This window comes from Hirundo rustica, chromosome 15 (genome assembly GCF_015227805.2).
Source record: "Hirundo rustica isolate bHirRus1 chromosome 15, bHirRus1.pri.v3, whole genome shotgun sequence".
Classification (NCBI taxonomy): domain Eukaryota; kingdom Metazoa; phylum Chordata; class Aves; order Passeriformes; family Hirundinidae; genus Hirundo; species Hirundo rustica.
Genome location: NC_053464.1, coordinates 1,071,181 through 1,094,211, shown reverse-complemented (window position 1 = coordinate 1,094,211; position 23,031 = coordinate 1,071,181). Strand labels below are relative to the sequence as shown.

General features: G+C 50.3%; 2 protein-coding genes across 2 annotated transcripts; one reads left to right on the top strand and one right to left on the bottom strand.

The window, feature by feature from the left end:
- Positions 1-1,034: 1,034 nt before the first annotated feature.
- On the top strand, positions 1,035-9,770 carry VRK3 (VRK serine/threonine kinase 3). Its single transcript, XM_040079402.1, has 12 exons — positions 1,035-1,129; positions 1,204-1,535; positions 2,987-3,039; positions 4,717-4,783; positions 5,499-5,583; positions 6,034-6,136; positions 6,468-6,560; positions 6,747-6,879; positions 7,639-7,759; positions 8,048-8,106; positions 8,716-8,865; positions 9,464-9,770. The coding sequence occupies exons 1-11, from the start codon at positions 1,035-1,037 to the stop codon at positions 8,862-8,864; spliced, it is 1,290 nt and encodes a 429-aa protein (XP_039935336.1). The 3' UTR covers position 8,865; positions 9,464-9,770.
- Positions 9,758-22,549, bottom strand: CCNF (cyclin F). The gene is made up of 17 exons (XM_040079082.2): positions 22,430-22,549; positions 20,407-20,561; positions 19,888-19,994; positions 19,106-19,173; positions 18,430-18,623; positions 18,044-18,097; positions 17,392-17,496; positions 16,767-16,844; positions 16,226-16,377; positions 15,342-15,506; positions 14,364-14,487; positions 13,886-14,066; positions 12,872-12,959; positions 12,374-12,473; positions 12,066-12,196; positions 11,714-11,883; positions 9,758-11,183 (listed from the first exon to the last, which is right to left on the bottom strand). Exons 1-17 carry the CDS (start codon positions 22,440-22,442, stop codon positions 10,786-10,788), a joined length of 2,283 nt encoding a protein of 760 aa, XP_039935016.1. The 5' UTR covers positions 22,443-22,549; the 3' UTR covers positions 9,758-10,785.
- Between the last annotated feature and the right edge of the window lie 482 nt (positions 22,550-23,031).

The following is a 23,031-nucleotide window of genomic DNA, read 5'->3' as shown; positions in this document are numbered from 1 at the left end:
CAGGGGCCAGGCACCTTCCCCAGGCAAACCCTGGCCTCCGCCCACATGATGGGAAAGGTTTAAGTCCACATACACCTCCTTTATGGATTGAGGCGTCAAATGTACACAAGGGATGGGATACACAGGTGAGTATAATACACCGCCCTGTGCCACACATTAACTCCTGCACTCATTAATCTGTGAACGCCTGTTCCGCAGTCCCAGAGTCCTTTCTGAGTAGTTTTTTGGTGTCTTTTATGAAGTAATGTGGAAACATTCGACCCCAGAAGGGAGCGCTGGGAGCGCAGCCTGAGGGACTCCCGAGGCTCCGCCGGCCCCCACCGGGGCGGCCTGACCACCCGTGTCCCTGCTGCGGGACCGTCGTGAGCCCCGGTGCTCCCTCACATCCCCGGTGTTCCCTCAGAAGCCCCGGTGCTCCCTCAAATCCCCGGTGTCCCCCTAGAATCCCCGGTGTCCCCTCACATCCCCGGTGTCCCCCTAGAATCCCCGGTGTTCCCTCAGAATCCCCGGTGTCCCCTCACATCCCCGGTGTCCCCTCACATCCCCGGTGTCCCCCTAGAATCCGCGGTGTCCCCTCACATCCCCGGTGTTCCCTCACATCCCCGGTGTCCCCTCACATCCCCGGTGTCCCCCTAGAATCCGCGGTGTCCCCTCACATCCCCGGTGTTCCCTCACATCCCCGGTGTCCCCTCACATCCCCGGTGTCCCCCTAGAATCCCCGGTGTCCCCCTAGAATCCCCGGTGTCCCCTCACATTCCCGGTGTCCCCTCACATCCCCGGTGTCCCCCTAGAATCCCCGGTGTCCCCTCACATCCCCGGTGTTCCCTCACATCCCCGGTGTCCCCCTAGAATCCCCGGTGTCCCCTCACATCCCCGGTGTCCCCTCACATCCCCGGTGTCCCCTAGACACCCCGTGTCCCCACAGGGTTCCGATCCCCAGGGCAGTTCCGCGGTCCCGCCGGGCCGAGGCGCGGGCGGCCGGGCGCATGCGCGGTGCGGCGCGGCGGGCGGGCCCGCGCTGTTCCGGCGGGGCCATGTCGGGCCGGGGGGTGCGCGGGCGGCGCGGGACCAGGGCAGGGCCGCGGACCCCGGAGCGGCCGCGGGCGGAGGTGTCCGGCGGCGCCCCAAGGTGCTGGGGGCGGCGGGAGCGGGGCGGCGGAAGCGGGGCGGCGGACGGGCTCTGACGCTGTCCGTGTCCCGCAGGCCCAGCCGGTTCTGCCCGCAGTGCGGGCTCGCCGTGGAGCCCTCGTTCCGCTTCTGCCCGGCCTGCGGCGGGAGGCTGCCCGCGCCGCCCGAGGAGCACCCCGAGCCCGCAGCGCTTGGCCCGAGCCCGTCGCCGGCCCCCAGCCCCGCCGCCCCCTCCCCGCGGGCCCCCGCGGCGCGGCCGGGCTCCTGCTCGCCCCGCTCGCCCCGCAGGCCCCGGCCCGGCACGGCCGCGCCGCTCCCGGCGGACACGGTCCTGACGGACCTGGGAGGGCGGCAGTGGAGGCTGGTGCGGCTGCTGGAACAGGGCGGCTGCGGACTGGTTTACGAAGGTGCTGCGGGGCCCGGGGCGGGCGGAGGGGGGCCGGGAGGCGAGGGGCGGCGGGGGTCCCCGTCTCTGGTTCGGCGACAGCTGTTGGGACATCCCGAAACCCCCAGAGCCCGCGGCGTGGGTGACAGCGCGGTGTCCGCCGGGCTGGCAGTGACCCAGAGGCTTGCAGGATCCGTCATTCATACAGTATTCTGAGTTGGAGGGGACCCACAAGTACCCTGGCGTCCAGCTCCTGGCCCTGCACAGACACCTCAACCATCCCACCCTGTGCATCCTCAAGAGCCTTGTCCAAACACTCCTGGAGCTCTGGCAGCCTTGGGGCCTTGCCCATTCCCTCGGGAGCCTGGGCAGTGCCCCAAAACCTTTCGGGGGAGAAGCTTTTCCTAATATCCAATCTAAACCTCCCCTGGCACAGCTTCAACCGTTCTTCACTGGGCATCTGCCTGTCAGCTATTCTGCCACTAGCGTAATATCAAGCCGAGGCCAGGCTGCTCTGCTATTATGAAATGTCCATTCTTGGAGCCACACTTTCTGTTATTTTAGGTCCAAAAACTTTGCTGGCACTGTATAGGAGTTCCTGTGCTGTAAGTGGTGTCAGTACCCACTAAATGTCAATTCTCATCCTGTTTTGGGGCCAAAGAAAAGCAACTACACCACATAGGCTGCTTCTCAGCCATTTAGTAAGAGCTGATCTTTTCAGTCCAGTTGTAAAGTTCCAAAGGGGAGTTTTTGATCTTCTCTCTTGTTAATTTGGAAACTGTCCAGGAGGAATTTTTCCCGTTATCAAGTTTTGTCTGATATTTGGCTTTACTTTCTTTTTCATTATTCAAGCTGTTGCATAACGAAGTCTGAACATCCATCAATGTTTTTTAAAAAAATGTGATAAAAAGGAAAATCAGTAGTGGAGGGTGCTTTTACAGAAATAGGTTTTAGGTGATGAGCAGCAGGTTACCTGTGGATAGCACTTGGTCTAAGAGCAAGAGAAGAGGAACTGCCCTGAGGCCAAGTCATGGGTGCAAATCCCTTTGGAGAATGGAAGCCACATACAACTCTAACATCCATACAGAGCAGAGGGACTTGGCGTCTCTTACAGATTTGTCAAACCATGGAGTGAGCTGGAGGGAGTGCTCAGCAAATGAATTTGGGGATGCCTTTGAGATTCTTCTAATGATCTATTCTTTACATACCCCTCAAAGTTCCCCCCATACTGTAACCATGCCCAGATGCTTCTGTGACTTAAGTGGAACTGCACTTGCAGCATGTCAGGGGGCTGAGCTCCTGGAGCAAGGTAAGAATGATTTTGTAGTGATGTGGGAAGGCGCTGTCAGAGAGGTTGCTTTGCAAAGCTCAAGGGAAAGAAGGATGAGTTAATTCAGTTGCACAGGCTGCATTTGATGATGCACAACCTCTTTTCTATGCTCCTGTAACCACATCTGTTCCATCCTTCCACAGCGCAGTCAGCATCTGGAACCTGTCCTCAAAAGCAAAGCTACTCCCTCAAACTTGTGAGTTTTGATCTGTTTGGGTAAGGAATAGTGCATAGAGTACTGTGTCCTGACCTGTTTGGCTGAGAGTATCTGAGGAATTTGGAGGGAGTGGTCAGAAAGGCTCCTGCTAACTTAGGAGATGGATCTAACCTCCTGAAGGTGTTGTGCTGGGATTTCAGTTGGCTTTTCTGCTAAATGTGTGAAGAAAATGGATATGAGTATTAAAAAAACCCTGAAGCCATAATCACAGAAGGCTGCTGCTTTGATTGACCAGGCTCAGAAACCTGCAGAACTGAACTTGGTGGCGTGAGGTGGAGATCTTGATTCAGGAATGTCAGATCAACTTGCCTCCTCTAGCAGGTGTGCGCACACCCTGCTGAAGTCTGGGGAAGCTGGAGAGCTTGGAATTTGGTGCTGTGCTGAGACTGTGAGTGCCAGCATGGAGACACTGTGTAAAGCCAGAGCATACTTTGAAATCAAATAGGAATTAGAGTTGGAGTTCCAAGTCACCTTTCCAGGTACTTGTCAGTATCTTGGGTTCTCCAGAAATGTGTTAATTCCAGTAACAGCTGTTCTGTGGCAGAAATTCAGTCAATTGATTTTCAGTAGCTCACAAACCAGAGCTGAAAGACTGTTTTCTTGTCTGCTGTGGCTCTTGGGGGTTGCTGGTCTGTAGGAGGGCCAGTGCTGACTGACAGCTATGTGGCTCTTGCAGGCACTTGGTTAATCCCTCTGCCTTTTGTCAGAGGAGACATGTAAGAGGATGGAGAAGGAATACAGTGTGGATGAGACAAATCTGCTAATGCCACAAAACTAGAACCAGTAGCTGGGAAACTGTAGGCAACTGTAGGCAAAATTCTGTAGGTAACACTCCCAACTTCTCTGTTTTGCACCTTTTGGCTGCTTGGTGGTCTGCTGAGCACTATGGAGTGTGATATGGCACATGTGAGAGCATTTTGGCTCTGGAGTTTGATGGGCCAGGTGGGCTCACAGGCAAGATGCAGAGTGAGGGACATGGTCTGTGTTGTCTGCAGCCTGCTGTTCCTCCAGCTATCTTTGATACCGGTTTTGTATCAAACCAGGTAGAGTATAACACTGCTGCCTTCTCCCAGGCACGATAGCAGCTGTCCTGAGTTAGCGTTGAATAGATCGTGTGTGTAGGCAAACACAGACATACCAAGTGTGAACTATGTGCAGTTGAGGTCACCCGATGACAGCAATACCTCAAATGTTACTAATACCGACTTTCTTGTCTCATTTTCTGACAGCTAGAATAAATGTTACAGCTCTCTGTTGAGACTTGTGTGTTTGTAGAAATGCCCTCATCTCTGCTGTGGCTAAGGTCACCTCTGGCTCCCTTCAGTGTAACAGCTGTGGGAGCAGAGCTCTCTCCATGCTGTGCCTGGTCTGCGCTGCCTGGCTGTTGTTAACTCTCAGACAGCTGTAAATGGGCTGCTGGAAGACCCAGCCTGAGATGGCCCCTCTCCTGTTCTGTGCTGATGCTTAGAGTTTATGTGGTTGTTAGGGGCAGCATTAAATAGGGAACCAAGACACCTGAGCTCTGCTCTCAGCTCTGCTAGTTGATCTTTGCTTTCTTTAAAAGGAGTAATGAAGGTCTTATAGCAATCTTACCCAAGTTTCCCTTCCCAGCAGGATGTGTGTGGCTGAAGTAATGCTCCTTCCTGTTCCCTTTAGGATGCCAAAGATGGGAGGATCTACAATGAACAGAATTTCTTCCAACGAGCTGCGAAGGCAGGAACAGGTTGGTGCTTCTTGGGAGGGCAAGGACTAAGGATAACTGGCATTCCTCTCTCACCAGTTATGTGAATCTCTTGGAAGGCCAGGCTAGGATAAATTAATCCCCTGCTTGGTTAGTGCCAAACTGCTGAGGAATTCAGTCAGTGCGAGTTCTCCCAGCAGTCTGTGTGCTGTATGAGGACAGCTTTCTTGTGCTCCTCACTCTGTCTTGATGTGTCTGGGAGCTGTCCAGCCCTGAAGCCTGACTCACCTTGGCTCACTCTCCTGTCCCTCTCCCATGGGTGCTTCTGTCAGCTGCTCTCTGGTATTGACTCCATTGATTCCAAAACTTGAGCAAGAAGAAAGCTGCCCAGGGAATGTAGGCAGGAGGGATGGAAGAATTTATGTCAAATCTTCTGGGAGAAGTGTGAAAATCTGCTTTTCCTTCCCCCTCTCTCCCCTCTTTCCCCTCTCCTGGTTTTCCCCAGCTCTGTGAGCAATCCCATGTCACAGCTTGCTCTGGTATTCCCAGAATCTTCCCTGTTTCATTCTTGCTCTACAGTGCTATATGCATTGACATGCCAATGCACACATCAGCTGGAATTCTGGGGACAGAGTCAGGATGAGAGGCCACTGTCAGCTGTCCAGGGCAGAGAAGACCTTCAGGGGAGGAGCATCCCTAACTCCTTCCTCCTGAAGCTCCTCAGCAGCATCTGCTGCACTGTCCTCTTCTCTTGTAGTGCAGAAGTGGAAGAAGTGGCATTCCGTGCCACTGCTGGGCATCCCCAACTGCGTTGGCTTTGGACTGCATGCAGACAGCTACAGGTGAGGTGACTGAGCTCTTGGGCTGTCTGAGCATTTCTGGCTTTCCCTCCTCTGCCTGCTGTCTGCTAGTCCTTTTGTCATTGTCCCCTGGGCTCCTGACCTTATGCACTACTCCTATCATTTATTAAATGCTTTGCCTCTCATTACTTCGATTCCTTCAGTCCTTGTGTTGCTGGTGAAGTTGTGTTGCTGGCCCCTTTGGGCCAGGGGACACCTTCTTTTGGTCCTTGACACTTACACAAAGGGGACACTCAGGCTGTGTGTCTGCAACACTTGACAAGCACACACTTCTCCTTTGTAAGAAGTTTTCTCTTATCAAAAGTCAAGGAGGTGTTTGCCCAGGTCAGCTTGGAGTTGAAATGGGGTCCAGTGGATCACTTAACAAGTGTCTGTTGCAGGGTCTCCAAACCAGGTGGGTACTGCCATGTGCAAATGCTTTTTCTCCTGCAGGTTTTTGGTGTTCTCTGACTTGGGGCGATCTCTTCAGTCGGTCCTGAGTGATGGCCTGCACCTGCTGAAGGAGAAGGCGGCTTTTCAGATTGCAATTCGTGTGGTATGTGGAGAAACAATCCTTCCCAAGAGACTTTTTCAGAAAAGACTTCTAACTTCCTTCTGGATCTCTCAGAGGTGTTTTAAAGCTGCTCCAGGGGCTTGGGTGGGGTCTCTGAGGAGCATCTTTCAAGTCTACTGTAAACTTTAGTAGCACCTTTTGTACACTGTGTCACCTTGAATTTGGGATAAGAATGAGGAAAACATGACCTTTGAACTTGAAGGCTACGAGACATGGTGTTTTTAGTGCTCCTCCACATGGCTGCAGGGAGCTGGGGAAGGTCTAGTGATAGTCAGGCTGCGTGGATCTGATATGCTTCTCTGTTTATTCCCAGCTAGACTGTCTGGAGTACATTCATGAGAATGAGTATGTGCATGGGGACATCACTGCTGAGAACATCTATTTGAACCCAGCAGACCTCACACAGGTAGGGAGCCGAGCAATGCTGCCAGGAAAGGCACTGGAGGTGGGACTGCGACATGGGATAAAGCGGCCTCGAGGTCCCTGCCTCGGGCAGGGCAGCAGAGCAGGCTGGGCAGTGCTCAGGCAGGGGCTGTGGGGCAGCACTGCAGGCTGCTCTGCACTCAGGGGGGTGCTCTGTGCTGCCCTGCAGGTGACCCTCGCTGGCTATGGCTTCGCATTCCGGTACTGCCCCGGGGGGAAGCACGTGGCTTGGCGCGAGGGCAGCAGGACCCCTCACGAGGGCACAGTGGAGTTCATCAGCCTGGACAGCCACAAGGGCACAGGTGGGTCTGGGTTTGTGACACATGCTGAGGCTGCTCCTGTCGTCGTGCTCCCTGGAGCTGGGGCTCCCCGCTGGCGTTGCTGGCACTGCTGCTTTCCAGGCACTCACATGCACCAGGAACCGGGTTCCTCTTTGGGCTGTTCACTCCTGCCTCTTGATGGCTGCTGTGTTGGGACTTGCCAGGTCACTCAGTGACTGCAGCAGGGATGTTCCTGCTCCATCTGGATCCTTGGCTGCTGCAGGCACGTGGGGAATAGAAAACAGGGCCTGCTAAGTGCTGGCTTAGCAGGGATTTATTTCAAGCCAGACTGGATCCCTGCCCAAAACAGATTTGCAGCAGGCTCTGCTCTGACCTTGAAGCAATGAGAGCTGGAAAGGCATTTAATCATAGAATCACTTTGGTTGGAAAAGACCTTTAAGATCATTGAGTCCAGCTGTAAATGCAGCACTGCCAAAGTCACCACTAACCCAAGTTTCCAAGTGCCACATGTACATGACTTCTAAATCCCTCCAGGGCTGGGGACTCCACACTGTCCTGGGCAGCCTGTGCCAAATTCCATCTTCCTGGCTGGGATGTGACTGCTCTTTCACAGTGTTCAGGAAATCTTCCTCCAGAGGCTGGGAGGTGATTCCTTAACTATGTGAGTTAGCAGGCTCCCAGGAGTATTGATATCCCAGAGCACATCCTCATGAAGCTCTTGAATTTCTTTACTTCTGCCCCTTCATGAGTGACATGTGAATGTCTCATACTTCCCATCAGGACCGTCTCGACGGAGTGACTTGGAATCTCTGGGCTACTGCCTTCTGAAATGGCTCTGTGGCATTTTGCCTTGGTCTGATGAGCTGGCCAAAGTACAAGCTGTGGTGGAACAGAAAGAAAGGTAGGAGAAATCATCTATTCTTCTGGGAAATGCTCAGCAGTCGGTGGCAAGGGGGGTTTGTGACTGAAATCCCCAGGTCACAATACATTGTTGGGATGTGGTAAATCCCACAGCCAAGGCTGAGCTTGGCCCCAGGGAGTTTGATGAACCCCAAGTTCTGCTTCATCCAGAACACGGCCAGCTGCGTTCAGTCTTCTGGGGATTGTTTTTGTCTGTTGTCAAGGCCAGGTGCTCAGGTGCCTGCTCCATTGCTTCTCACCTGACAGGACTCTGTGCTGACTGTTCCAGGTACAGAAGGGATGTGAGATGCCTTCTCCGACTGTGCTTCAAGCAGAGGTCCATTCCAGGTATGGGCTTGCTCTCAGTGGCAGTGGGACTCGGGCATGGAGGATTGACTGTACCGGAAGCCAGAACTTTCTCTGTGCTGGTCCAGAATGGCTTCCAATGGTGATGGTGACCAAACGTTGCACAAGCTGTCTGGCAGGCTGGGAACAAATCCCTTGTTCTCTGTACGGAAGAACAAGGGCTGCTTTCCATGATCTGCTTTCATGAACCTTGCTGAAGGGGCAGTTGTACTGGTGGGTTTAGAAATGAAATATCTGGGGCTAGATCACTTCCCCATCCCATTTTTTTTTCTCAGAGAAGCTGTGACTGTCCCCGAAAAGTGTTCAAGGCCAGGTTGAAGGGCTTGGAGTAACCTGGAATAGTGGAAGGTGTCTCTGCCCATGGCAGGGTCTGGAAGGAGATGGGCTTCAAAGTCCCTTCCAACCCAAACCAGTTGGTGATTCTATTTTATTGTACAGTTGTGTGATTTTTTTGAGCTTTGTATTAACCTTGGTTTGGTTTTCCTCTGCAGCTGCCTGGGGGGATGGGTGAGTGGCTGCAGGACGAGGAGCCTGAACTGGCCATTTGGCAGCTGGAGTTTCTGTGCTGCTCCAATGTGCCTTTCTTTGCAGATGCCCTGGAGAGCTACCTGCAGCAGGTGATGGCACTGGAGTATGAGGAGAAGCCTAACTACGCAGCCCTGCGGCAGCTCTTTGGGAAGCCACTGGAAAGGATGAAAGCTTCAGCTTACGACTCTCTGGATGTCCGAGTGGTGCCCTGAGGTGAGTGCTGGTACCTGCTGTGCGTGCCCTGTTCTGCCACAGGCAGGTGGGGACAGAGCAGGCTGGGCTGTGACATCTCTCCAGGTGAGACCAACCTGCTCCTCTTGGTACGTCACTACCTACCGAAACCAGTCCAGTGCTACACAAAGCCAGGCTTAGCCTGTGGCTCCTCAATTTTTTCTGGAAATACTTGCCCATGAAGGAATACAGCAAGGGTTAATAAAGCAAAGGCTGAAGGGGCTGCAGCGGTGATAACAGAATGCAGACTCAGGCCATCTGGTAATTTTTTCTTTTTTTTAAATCTGAAGCTCTGGGCTGTACTTTTTGCTTTTCTCTCTCAGAAAGCAGCCTGTAGTTCTGGTTTTAGTGCCTCAGCCCTGAGGTACTGGCTCTCAAGCCCAGGTACTATTTTAGCCATGAGGCACCTCCAAGAGTGAGGCTTGATACAGAGCCAGATCTGGTTTTAGTGCAGGGCTGCATCACCCAAGGCTCTGCATCCAGCAGCAGGAACACAGAGCCAGCTCTTCACATAATTTCCTCTTCCTGGGAAGGAATTAAACTGATTAATCTTCCCCTTCTCTGCTTTTATTTTTTTCAGATGAAGGAAGAGCTCAGAGCTTTCTGCAGTGAGGCCTTTTCCTGTGATATATTTTCACTTTTACCAGTTTTAGAATGAGAGAGGTTTTTTATAAGCATTTTCTTCCTATGTTAATGTGACCCAGTGCTAAAGTTTGAGCTGCTGCTGTACCAAGTTAATGTGAAGACACTCCTGCATGGCAGATCAGGGGAAGCAGTAGCTGGAGAACTGCAGTGGAGCCACCGTGAGCCGGGGAACTAAATCAGGGATTTCTCTTTTGAGCGAGAGTGGCAGTACGTGGTTTTGTAATAAACTTTGTGGACAAGTACCCAAGGCTGCTGTTGGTTATTTGTCAGACTCAAGGCCTTTCTGGAGCTCCTGTAGGGTTGTGAGGGTGATTTGAGCCCTGTGCTCCTTGTGAGGTTTGTGTAAATAGCCTTCAGGCAGTGCCACTACAAGTTAACCATCAGAACTCAGCTCAGAGCTGACCCTGACCTCAGTCCAGCAGTTCTCCAAGCCTCAGGCCAGGGAATGAGGGGAAGGAAGACCACAACCAGTCTCTATTACCAAAACAATTTTATAAAAAACAGTCAATAAACACTCACTACACTGTGTGTATCTGAAGTGTTGCCAATGCCACAGTAACTTCTAAACAGTCCTGGAGTCCAGTTCCAGTGTTAACTTCAGTGACATCTTTTTGAAGTCTTGTACCTTGGTTTTCCAATTCCTATGTGTTAAGGCACTGAAGGATTTTTCAGGTGAGGAAAACATGGCAACAAGAGAAGAGGCAAATGGAGTTTAAACCATGTGAGAGGTAGGTGAGAGAGCAGCTCAGACCTGCAGTGAGCCTTCATTTACCTCTGGGGTTTTTTCAGTAAAAACCTAGTATCAGTGCAGCAAATGCCATAGACAAGAAGAGGGGAGCTGAGGGAGACCTGGACAGAGTAAAAAGGCAGCACAACCTCAAAATAGGTCTTTCAAGTGGAAGAATTCAAGCATAGTGTTACATTCAGAAACTTGAGAACCAATGTCAATTCATTTCACTCATAGTGCCAGGCCTCAGAGGAAGCAAGGGACAGGACAGTTCTTTTCTATCACTAAGAGGGATGATAAAACTGGGCTATGAATTTCATAGAGAGAGCAGAACCTTAGCAGAGGATCAGACAATAGGGGATACGTAAAAAGGCAGCTGTGAAGGGAGGAAATAGCCCAGGTATACAAGACAGACAAGGCTGAAGGGAAGGTATTCTGGAGGTATTTACAATTATTCACTATCATCCCTGTCTGACTGCAACAGAAATACATTTTCCAGAAATCCTAGAAATGTTAAAAGCATGAAGAAATCAGAGGCTTAAGAAGCCCAAGTTCAGCCTTTGTTCAGTGTGTCCTGCCATGTTTTTTCTCTTTACTTGCCTCCTGTGCAGGTAATGGGGCTGGCAGGGCTCCCTTTCCATGGCATTGCCATGGGGCAGTGCTGAGGTAGGTTTGGGGGGAGCTCCAGGGCTGCCTTCAACAGAAGATGTAGGACTGGCAGTGTTGACAGAGGAGTAGCCCGAGCTCCCCTCGGGGTTGGGATTCCTTGGGGTGAGATAGGCCCCTGGCAGCTCCCCCTTCCCGTGGGGTGCCCCAGAGCCATCCCACTCTCCAGGCAGGCTGTCCTCATCACTGGAGTCCTGGGCACAGTGCTCTGCAGGGTCCAGGTACAGCACTGTCACATCCAGGATCCCACTGGGGCTGGTCACTGCAGGATGGGAAAAGAAACCTTCGTTTGTCCCAGTCCAGAACCAAGCACACACTCAGCACAGAGTCAAGCAGAAGAAAGCCAAGCAAGAGTCGACCTGTCTGCTCACACCTGGAGGGCAGAACTAAGTTCACCATCTATTCACACAGCATCTTTTCTTCCTTCAGACCATTTGAACACATACTAAGAGCTGTTAGAAAATGAGCAGCCAGGCCCAGGGTCAGCCAAAACCAACAGCTAATGAGTGTTTCTAAGACAGTGGCTCATTCATCACATTTGGTGCACTGCAAACAGCCTGACTTTGAAATGCTGATACAAAATCCCTCATCATGTTCTGAAGCAGTGCAAAGAACAGAGAGATACCTCTGAGAGAGTTTTAACAATTATAACCAGGGGAGAAGGGGAAGAGTTTTTCCAACTGGTCTTCAGGTGAAAGTTCAGGCAGCTGGTGCCTGAGAAACAGTTTTAAGCAAAAACGAAAAGACAGGTTTAATCTTCTTGGCTGCTTTTTATAAACATAAACTGCTCACCATCTCCTTCTCGCTCGCCTTCACTTTCCTGATCACCTTCATAACCAGAGCAGGAATCTAAACTCCAGTCAAGGAAGTTGTCCAGCAGACTCTCTTCCTGGGAGGACAGCTCTGCTGTGGGTGTAGTCACAAAGCTGCCCCTGTCATCCTGAATGCTGTCTTCCCTCCTCCTGTAGCAAAACACCCCAGAAATCACATGTTAAAAGCCAAGTCTTTTCCAGCTCTTTTAATAGGTATGTCAAGATGGTGACAGGAAAATTGATTGTATTTAGAAATGAAACCTCAGGGTACCAGAGAGGAGGAAAGCTCTGGCTGATCTTCAGAGCTGCTGACAGCCATGAGCTATACTCACCTTTTAGCTCTCTTTCCAGAGGGAGAGCTGAGGAAAGTCTGAATTTCCACTACGTTCCTGTGCAAGGGACTGGGCTCTGGATCCTCCTGTTTCACACCCAACAATGAGCAGAGCTGGCTGTAACTCATAACCTAAAATATTAAATAAATAGATTTTAAAAAAATCAAAGCACCTGTAAGAATTAGACCATGAGATTCTTATAAGAACTAAATAGCCAGAAGGACACCAATTATTCACACAGCCTGCCATGGGGCAGCAGCTCTGCTCTGGGTGTCAGCCAGCAGCAGATGCAGCCACAGCTCACCCACCTGTTCTTTGCCTATCTCTTCATAGCGCTCATCTTCAAATCGCTGTTTCACTGCCATTAGGGACACCTGCCTATAGTCCTTTGGGACATCATCATGGAAGCTGGAAAGAAAGATTAAAACCCCTATCTCAAAATGGATTCTATGAAACAATATTAAGAAAACCTGCCAAGTCGGGTAATTTCCCTCTGTCCCTGTGTGCTGTGGCTAAGGGAGTTGGTGTTTCAGCAGCTCCATCAGGACACCTGGTGGTTTCTGAGCATGTGAGCATCTAATTCCGTTTCTGTCCCTATTTTCTGTGACCCAGTGCCAGACCAGCTGGCAGAAACAGAACAGCTGTCCCTGAACTGGACCTTGGTGCCTTGTGGCAGGGGAGCAAGGCAGTTAACCAAAGGCCCCTCCTTCACTGGGAAGGGCTGACTGTACAGGCGCAGCACATTTGCGAGAGCTGCAATCCCAGTACTCATGTGCCCCCCCACCAAAGAGTCCCAAAACCATTACCACTTCTGGTGGAGGCTCAACACGCAGGGCAAGAGGTCTTCTTGAGAGAATCCAGTGCACTCAGACAGCTGGCTGGTCCAGGGGTGTGCTGGAGAAGAGAATATATATTAATGTATTGAATTACATATTCATAAAGTATAGTTGTTCTGTAGTGAAGCTTTTTTTTTAATTTTAGATAGGATAAGGATCATGATATTTGCCAGCTTTTATCTGTCCATAGTTTGTTCAAGTTCACAACTGGCTTCAGGAATAGGTTTATCTGCCAAACTGATGTTATACCTAACGAAAGAAATCTTCAGTCTCTTTTAAACAAAACTTTCATAGTCTGATGCTAATGCTCTAGTTCATCACTGCTAATAAGAGGTAAAATAGAATCAGAGAACCATGGAATGGTTTGGGCTGGAAGGGACTTCAAAACCCATCTCATTCCACCCCCTGCCATAGTCAGGGACACCTTCCACTATCCCAGGGTGCTCCAAGCCCCGTCCAACCTGGCCTTGACACTTCCAGGGATCCAGGGGCAGCCACAGCTGCTCTGGGCACCCTGTGTCAGGGCCTGCCCACCCTCCCAGGGAACGATTCCTTCCCAATATCCCATCCAGCCCTGCCCTCTGCCAGTGGGAAGCCATGCCCCTTGTCCTGTCTCTAAGCTGTTGTAAATAGACTCTGCCCATGTCTCCTGTCAGCTCCATTCAATTCAGGTACTGGAAGTCTACAATTAGGTCACCCTAAAGCTTTTCTTCTCCAGGCTGAACAATCCCCATTCTCCCAGCCTTTCCTCGCAGCAGAGCTGTTCCAGCCCTCTAATCATCTGGGCTGCCCAATACAGCTGAACTCAGCTCTTCATTCTGGATTATTATACCTGTCCCCCTCTTCTCTACCTCCCCAAGCCAAGTGACTAGGACATTTTGCCTATAGACAAACTGACACCCAAAACTCCCAAAACATCTCTCTAGCAAGAGAAGGCAGACTGGCACTCTGTGCTGCAGCTCAGATTGAGGAAAGATTGGTTACCCTGCCCATGCAGCATCTTGGCCAGCAGCAGTGCAGCAGCAGCCAGCTGGGCTGGGGAATACACACTGAGGCTCGTGTTCAGGAGGGACAGCTCACAGATGAAGCTGTAAAGGTGAAGAGTTCTTCTCTCCAGCGAGACGATGCTTGACAGAACGTCTTTGTAGTCCAAAATGGTGGGTATCTAGTGCAAAAAGGAGAATGGGGGTTGGAAATACAGTACCAGCACACCGTTTATAGAACAGCTGTTTCCAGGTGCTGGGTTTTGTTTGTTTGGGGCTTTTTTGTTTAATTACTACATTGACATTATCTCTACAGAAGGTAAAGGGTTCTGTATCCGCATGCTCTGAGACATGCACAGGCTCCACAGTTGATTGAGTACACTGACATAAACGCCCAACTTGTTAGATAAGAACTGCTACAGCCTGACTTGAACAGCAGCCCAAAAGGAGGAAATATTCCATCCACCTTCCAAACTCACCCTTATCTTTCCTTCCAAGGCAGAAATGATCTCGCCCATCATTCTGACCAACTCTTCATATTTGTAGGAGTTGTCTGTCAGCCACACAGCTTCCCGTATCGTCAGCATCTCTTTGCTGATGAAACTGTAACGTTAAATAATGAGTCAGCCCCAGCAGAAAGGGTAGTTAACTGCACCCACAATGACCAGAGTTAAACAACTTCACAAGGTACTTTCCCAGGCAGACCAGCAAAGAAAGAATTGCAGCTCTTCATTTCACCTGTAAGATGGAACCACCTAGTAGAACATGCCTAATTTGGAATGTTTTCCTAATACAGAAAAAAATCTTGGCTGTGAGGGTGGGGAGGCCCTGGCACAGAGTGCCCAGAGAAGCTGTGGCTGCCCCTGGATCCCTGGAAGTATTCCAGGCCAGGTTGGATAGGACTTGGAGCACCCTGGGCTAGTGGACGTGTCCCTGCCCATTGCAGGGGAAGAATGACGTGATTTTTAAGGTCCCTTCTAACCCAATCGAGTCTGTGATTCTCTGATCCTAATTCTTCATTTATGAAGCCTCTCCTAGGTTAAGATGCAAGATATTAAGGAAATTAACACAGAATGATAATCTTCCACCACACCATGCAGTTCATCTGAGTGTAAACAGGCTCAACTATGGAATGCTGTTGCTGTTACTCCTTTCCAGCTTTCTCATGCCAATATGGTGTCAAAGACTCCAGTTGCTGATGGAATGCATTTAGAGCAATTCACAACTATGACCACGTGTTTAAATAAGAAAAAAACCTGCAAGGAACTACCTTTTCTGCCTCATTCACAGTCTGTGCTTGCATGTAAACTCAATTAAAATGCAGTCAAAATAGGGGGAAGTCTAAGAGTCTTTCCAGTATTACAAGCAAGGGATGGGATTGGGGAAGAAGTCTGAGTTGCAGGAAAGAATTTGGATGATCACAATGACCACCTCTGCTCACCAGCCAGAACCCTCACCGTGTGCAAATGACCATGCAGGCTATTCCCAAAAGCTGGAGCCGAGCACGAGGTACAGGCCTCAGCTTCAAGTAACGGTCCACACATCCCACTGTCATGTGAAGGCACAGGCTAGAAAAGTCCTTCATGGTAGCCACTTCCACCAGCCAATCCACCAGGATATACCTAGAAAAGGAAGACAGATTTAAGGGAGAGCTTGGGAAGTGGTGTCCCACACCATGCTATCCAGTTGGGAAATGAGCCAGGCCAAGCAGAGCAGTGACAAGTGCTCCTGAGATGCCTCCCAAGAGAAGAGCCAACTCCCTCAAGTGGAGTTGTGGCTGCAGTGGATCCCCTTGGAAAACTGCCTGCTCCATCCCCTCCCTGCACACCAGCACACAGAGTGTGGGGAATAAACAGGAGGAGATGGAGATGTGTGTGAGGTTACAGAGCCATGGTGGGACACCCATGTGGCTGCTGGAATGCTGCCATGGATGGTAATGTGCTTTTTTAGGAAAGCAACACCAGCAAGGGGAAGTGGTGGAGCTGCACTAATGTGAAAGAGCAACTGCAATGTATTGAGGTCTGCCTAGGGAAGGATAAGGAACTTAGGAGTAAGGATTAAGGGGCAGGCTAACACCGGTGACACTGCTGTGGGTGTTTATTCAGGAAAAGCGAGTCAACAGGGACTTTGGGCAAGACCTGAAGTGACAGGACAAGGGAGAATGGCTTCACACTGACAGATGGCAGGGCTAGATGTGATACTGGGAAGAAATTCTCCCCTGTGAGGGCTGTAAGCCCCAGCACAGGTTGCCCAGAGAAATTGTAGAGGGATTGTAGAGATGTAGAGGGAAATAGGGAATGGTTTCTGCTGTGGGACCTCACTCCTGGATCCAAGTTCCTACCTCATTATTTCATTCATTCCTTTCTGCACAGTGAAGATGCTTTGCTTGCTGATAGGAAGAGAAGCTTGAAAGATTTGAGAAACCATTTCCCTGGAAGATTTTGCTTCTAATCCTAGTTGGTTTCCATTCCCACAGGCTTTGGCTAAAGCTATCTGTAGTAGAGAGAACACAAAAGAAAGTATGCTTATTTTACCAAATGCAAACTAAGGCAGTAGAGGATGGTCCTCTGTTTTTCTTGCTGAAAACAGTGAACGTGGCAAACTACTTGAACCAGCAGTTCTTAGTTTGGTTTAAATGTTGAGCACACAGATTATTTGGGGGCAGTCTTTTAAGTACATCAAAAGATGCATCTTTACTCCATTTTGCCACAGGTGTGCAGTAATTTCCCAAAGAAGAGAATCTGCAGAGTAGATGCAAATGTGCATGTAAAGACATTACTCAGCAATGCTGGTCCTGCTTCTAAAAAGAGAAATCTAAACCTATAATGGCAGCACAGGAAGGACCAAAAAAAGACTGTTTTTCTGGGAAAACTCAGTCTTACCTGTGCTTCCCAGCAGCCCTTGGCTGCATAGTCTCGTAGCTTCCTGAGACTTTGGAGGTATCTGCCAGGATCCGACATCTACAGAGAAGAACACAAACAGATGTAAAACCCCATGGTCTTTAACATAACAGAAGAAATGTAGCACCAATATCCAGAGAAAAAAACACTGCCTGGAGGTACATCTATTATTTCAGCAACAAATCCGTTTCTCATCTTGACACCACTGTTTTTAAGAACCTTTTTTCAGTTCTTGCCCAAGGTCTCATAGGAAATGAGAGCAGTCCCTCAGCATTCCAAGGGGACAGCTTTGGCAGATTTATTAACAAGGCAGGAGCCTCCCCCTCCTGTTCCCCAGAGCCCTGGGATCACTGGCCAGCAGTGCCCAGGCCTTCAGCAGAGTTGGAGTAAAGCAACATCTGTGGCACCTTGGCTACAACTGCTCGTAGCCTCACTGCAAAGACCCAGGCAGACACGGGAGCTCATTTCAGAGAGTTCTTAGCACCCTCCTTGTTTATGAAGGTAAGCTCTGAGGAAAAGCAATTCCTTTTTGACAACATTCCTTGCATACAACAGAGATCCAGAAGTTAGTGTAAAAGTTGTTTGGAGACAAAAAGTGACTACTTACAGCAGCTTTTCTGTTGTTTTCCCAAAGGAGGTAGGAGCTGATTAAACAGCCCTGTTTTGATGATTCTTCAAGCATTTCAAGGGATTCTTTCTTTTTTCCTTCATCCTAAAAACAAAGGCATATATTGGTATTCTTTCTGTCCTGACAAGTGGATGCCTCAACATTTCAGAAGCTACAGAACACTATACTAAAGCTACAGAGCAGAAGCCATCCCTTGGGAATGCCCTTCATCCTCTGAGGAACGCTCCCACATCCACTCAGTGCTGCCATTTGCAGATGCAGGCTCAGTTAGTGCTTTTCCTCACTCAAGCCAGACAAATGCTTTTTGGCTTGCTTGCCACTGAAGGCTTTTTATTTTATTTTTTGCTTTGCTAGGCATTACAAATGGCAAGCTTCCTTTGAGACCTGAACATACTGCAAGCCCATGATTAAGCCAAAATTAATTTCCCTGTTTGTACAATTCAATAAAGTAAGTTAATAATGTTCCTTTAAACAACCAGTAAATTAAACTCATGAGAACAGAAACTCCTGGGCCACTTGAGGAGTAAAAGAACATCTGGCTGATTTATTTTTTTAATCAAGGTAAACAGCATTACCATCACCAGAAAAAAAACCTCAATTCCAAACCTATCACATCAGAAATGGTGCTCACCTCAAAGAAATTCAAAACCTTAGCCAAGCTGTGGAGAATAGATCCTTTCTGAACCTGAAGAAAGCATCAAAATAAAGCATTGTTAAACCACAGCAATTCTTGCTAGTAATGTCACCTACAGTTTTGGTTTATCTTTCAGTCATTCCTTTTCTCTATGTTTGGCTATCCCTGAGATGACACTGAACCTCTGAAGAGACAGTACATGCCTCCAGCACTCATGATCTATCACGTGCAGTTTGGCAACAAATTCAATAAAATGACTGAGCCACAGGCATTGAAGCAACAAGAGCACAGGAGGCTCCTTGGGGAAACAAAAGTATTTTTTCCAAGATAATGAGATGCAGTTACTGACGTAGGGTAAAGCCAAGGACAGAAAGAAAGCTGACCTTGTCAAGCTGACACTCTGCCTTGAGACTCTCATAGACCACAGCTTTACAGCAGCTTCCAGAGAAGGACCAGGGAGGACGGATGAACAGCCAGATAAAGGGGACTGCACACACATTCAGGTGCTCTGCCAAGCTGAAGTAGTGAGATGCCTTTATTCCGTTCACTTCTGCACGTCCGTGACCCGTGATGGACACTGAACCAGAGAGAAAGCCAGGAATCAAGAAGAGTTTGTTCACAATGTCTGCGTGGCATTCAGTCAGACCAAGACAGACAAGAGGAAACCATCAGGAAAAGGTTGAACTGTCTCTGTTATCTAGAGCCTTAGAAATCATGGAGATTGCTAAAGGAGAAAAAAATCTTACTACAGTCAGGCTTTAGGAACACATAACCTAAGATGGGGGGTTCGTTCTCCAAACACCAACTGCCTTGCCAGGCCCCTGTGTGAGGAGACTCCTCCTGTCACTCGCCAGGCCCTTGTTTTATCCCCCTACCAAAGTAGTGGAGTTTGATCACAAGTTTACAGAGGATAACTCCTAACCCTGAATTCCCAGGCTCTATCCTGCCCCATCACTGAACACCTGGCAGCTTCGTGGCCAGTGCCTAAGCAGAGCAATGTACAACTTCCTTGTGCTACGCCACGTTCACCAAAGCCCCAGAGCAAGCTCCCACACTCACAGCCTTCGTTGTACAGGTACGCCAAGCTCAGCTTCACAGCAGCTTCGAAGTTACCACTTTCAGCAGCCCTGAAGGCAAACAGAGAAGGCACTATAGGTTTAAATCCCTCCTAGCACCAGAATCCACAGTTTGGACCTTGTGCCCTCGTGGACATACATAAAAACACCAAGCCCTTGTGCTCCTCCCTCCCCAAATGATGCACACATAGTGGTTTCCCTCAAAAGAAGCGACAGTCAGAAGCAAAACTATTGCCATGGCATTTAAACCTGTTAAAGAAATCTCTGACATCAGTGGATCCCCTTCAAATCAGACGGATAGAAAGATGTCCCCCATCTTTTTAAAGCAGATTTATTATTACCCTTTCAAACTTTGTTACTGAAATTCACCTGTTTTTCAACACACTGGTTTGCACAAGAAGTGACCAAGCCAACTCAGACTTAGGAACAGGATTGTTTTCTGGAGCCCCTGACCTCACTTGTTCATTCACGTGGGAGCACCAGAGAGAGGTTTTAGGGAATGTGTTACGTTCCAATCTGGAATATTAACGCCTGTGAAGAGAAATAACTCTGGTATATGCAATAGGCCCTGCTCTGGTTAAAGAGACAGCAGTGACCAGCTGCAGCTTAGACCTGAAATTAATAATTTTTTCATTTCAAAGCAAGTATTTTCCCTCTTTGTATGACTCAGATACCCCAATTACACTGAGGACTGATTAGAACAGTTAATCTTCCTTCAAGCATCCTCTTCTAAAAGGCCAGACAAATTTGATGTTTAAAACTTACCTTTCAAACATCCTCAGATGGTTTGGAGATGGCCACAGGTCTTGGAAACTTGCATGTGCCCAAACACTGGAATGATTATCCACAAGGTATTTAAGATGTGAGTGCACCTGCATGGAGGGAACACAAAATAATGATTACCAAAATAAAAAGACCAACAGAAAAACAGGTCTTTGCAATCTTATTTTAGAGAAGTAACTAATTAATCACAAGGTATGTTTAACTTGTTGCCTGCCTGATAACCAGTACGGCAAGAATTGGCAAACCAATTTGTTCAGCCACAGTAATCTATCATGACAATTGCCACAGAAAAGGTACAAAAAGCAGCCAAATACTGCTGCTACTCTTAACGTGAGCAGTGAGAAACAAAACTGTCCCTGGGATAGCAAAAACCTTAACCCCGCAGGCACTCGTTGGCACTTCAGGCTCTGTGACATGAGAAGCCTCTTCTGTGTGCAGTCCAGGCTCCTGAAGGCAGAGCTGAGCACTGGTGCCTGGCAGAGGGGAAGCTGCAGCACTTACAGCTCTGACTGAGAGGATGTCTGCAGCAGGGAGGCCCTTCAGGATGTGAAACAGAACATCCTCGGGGAGGTTCAAGAACGTCAGGACACGAGGCCGTTTTATTATCCTTCGCTTTGAAGGGAAAGAAAAACATCTGGAACATCTACAGTGAACCACTGGAAAAGAAAAATACAGGACAACTCAGTTAGTGATAGAACAGCACAAGGAAAAAAGATACTACATAGTATTACACAAGTGTTCAACTGAGCACCTCTTCCTCCTGCAGCACAGGACACTGCTAACACATTACCCAGGGAAATACAGCTCATGTCTCATAATGCCACAGGAGTAAGCCACAGAGCAGAAAGGGCTTGTTCAAATTGGTTAACGAAGCCAAGACACTTGGAAGGGGTGGCTCAAGCTCAAGTGCTCTTCACCAAGAGCCCCTCTGAGCCCTGACTCCTGTGCTCATGTTTAGCAAACCCCACTTTGCTAAGCCTGTGGTTTGTAACCCGTGCCCGGAGGTGGCAGGCAGGACAGGAGTGGGACCTGCACCTTCCCCAACAGGCAGCCGATGTTGGGTGGGATACAGCATCCTAAACACACCTGCACCAGGTGGGAAGCCATTACACAGCAAAGAGTCAGTCACTGCAGAGGAGAAGGCGGATTTGTGCATGTTTAAATCTGTATTGCTAAGTCTTGAGCTGGATTTCAGATCAGTTTAGAGAGGGACTTTTCACAACAGGGAACAGCCTTAAGCCATTCTTAAGCCTTGTCCTATCACATTGTTCCCTGGCAGGGTGGTGAGGCCCTGGCACAGGCTGCCCAGAGCAGCTGTGGCTGCCCCATCCCTGGAAGTGTCCAAAGCCAGGCTGGAGAGAGCTTGGAGGCACCTGGGATAGTGGAAGGTGTTCCTGTGCATGGAATGGGACGAAATTTAAGGTCCCTTCAGCCCAAACCATTCTGGAACTCTGTGACCATGTTTAGTAGCAACAAACTGTTCAGCTGTCCCTGTTCAGTAGTAACAAATAGTTTAGCTGTCACTACTATCACTTCATTTACCTCCCCCATGCCCCAACTTTTCCTTCTCAACTGATAGCAGTCCCTGGAACACAACCAGAACTATTAGGAAAACCACCAAACCTACTCAAGCCTATCTTTCCAAACAGTTGCTGCCAGGGGTGCTAATGGAAGATCCATTGCCTATATCTTCTGGAGTATTATTACAATGCAATATTTTATATATATATATATATACAAAAGGTATTATCCTCAGCAGTATTATTGCCATGAAAATGAAATGGACACCCAAACTGGGACGCCAGTTCAGCCTATATGAGCATCCAAATGGGGGCCAGGGGGTAACAAGAGCAACTCAGTGAAAACTCCACTTCTGCACACAGGAAGCAGGACGGGTTCATTTCCAATGTATTGCTTCATTAAATCAGAGTGGTTTACGCTGGAAGAGAACTCCGGGGGTCACCCAGTTCAAGCGTCCCGCCAAGTGGGGCAGGACCACATCTAGGTGGATTTGAACAGCTCCAAGGATGTGGATCCCACAATCACTCTGGGCAGTCAAGCACCATCGCTTAGCCACCCTAACAGTAAAAAATACTTTCTCTTACTTTTGAACGGGGTTTCCTGCACATTCCTGTGCACCCTGCAATCTCACCGACGCCCGAGATGTGATCCCACGCGCAATGCACATTTTGACCCCTTGGCTCTGAGGCCAGCAGCGCTCAGGAGCAGCCTCCAGCCGCCGGCACGGCTCCCGCGGTCACAGGAGGGCCGAGGCACGGCCCCGGCGGGGCGCACTGCCCGGACCCGAGCCCCCATCGCGTTTGAATTTGGGCGCGCAGCCGTGGGCCGGCCCCCACCCGCTGCCGGTCCCAGCGGTCCCTCAGCCCGGGCTCGCTGGATCCCATTACCCGCCAACCCCAGATCTCCTCAGAGGGCGCCCAACAGGCAGAGCCCGCTCTGGAGCCGCCCCTCAGCACGGGAGGACCCGAGAAACGGCAGCGCCCACAGGTAGATCCGCACTCACCGCCCGCCTTCATCGCGGCGCGTCCGCGGGGACGGAGCGGACGGATATAACACCCAGCCCGGCTCCAAAAGAGCGGCACGGGCGGAGGAGGGACCGGAGCGCCGGGGGCGGGCGGGGACCGGCGGGCTGACACGCCCCGCTCGCGGCGCGGGCGCGCCCAGTGGGCGCCGGGAGCGGCCGGAGCCCCGCCCCCCGGCCCGCCCGCCGCGCCGCCGCCCCGCCCACCGCCCGCGCGCACTTGTTTGAAACACAGCAGGCTCTGTCATTGGCCGGGAGGCCGAATGGGCGGGGCCGTACCCGCCTCGCGCGCTGTGATTGGTCGGCGAGGATGCGAATTCGAATCGGGGCAGTTGGCGGTTCGAACCTCCAGCGCAGCGACGCATGCGTGGGCGGCAGTGCGCCCCCTGCCGTGCGGGGCGGTACGCTGGAGTGGCGGCGCGGTGCTTCCCCTCAGGGGCCGACTTCCATGTTCCCGTGGTCTCGTTACCCGGGGCCGGCGGCGAGTTTGGGGCACAGCGGCGGCCCCGGCTCCCCCGGGAGCCGGGAGTCCCTTCTCCTCTCTCGGCCCCAGCCAGCAGTAGCCCTGCCTGCCGGTGCTGTGT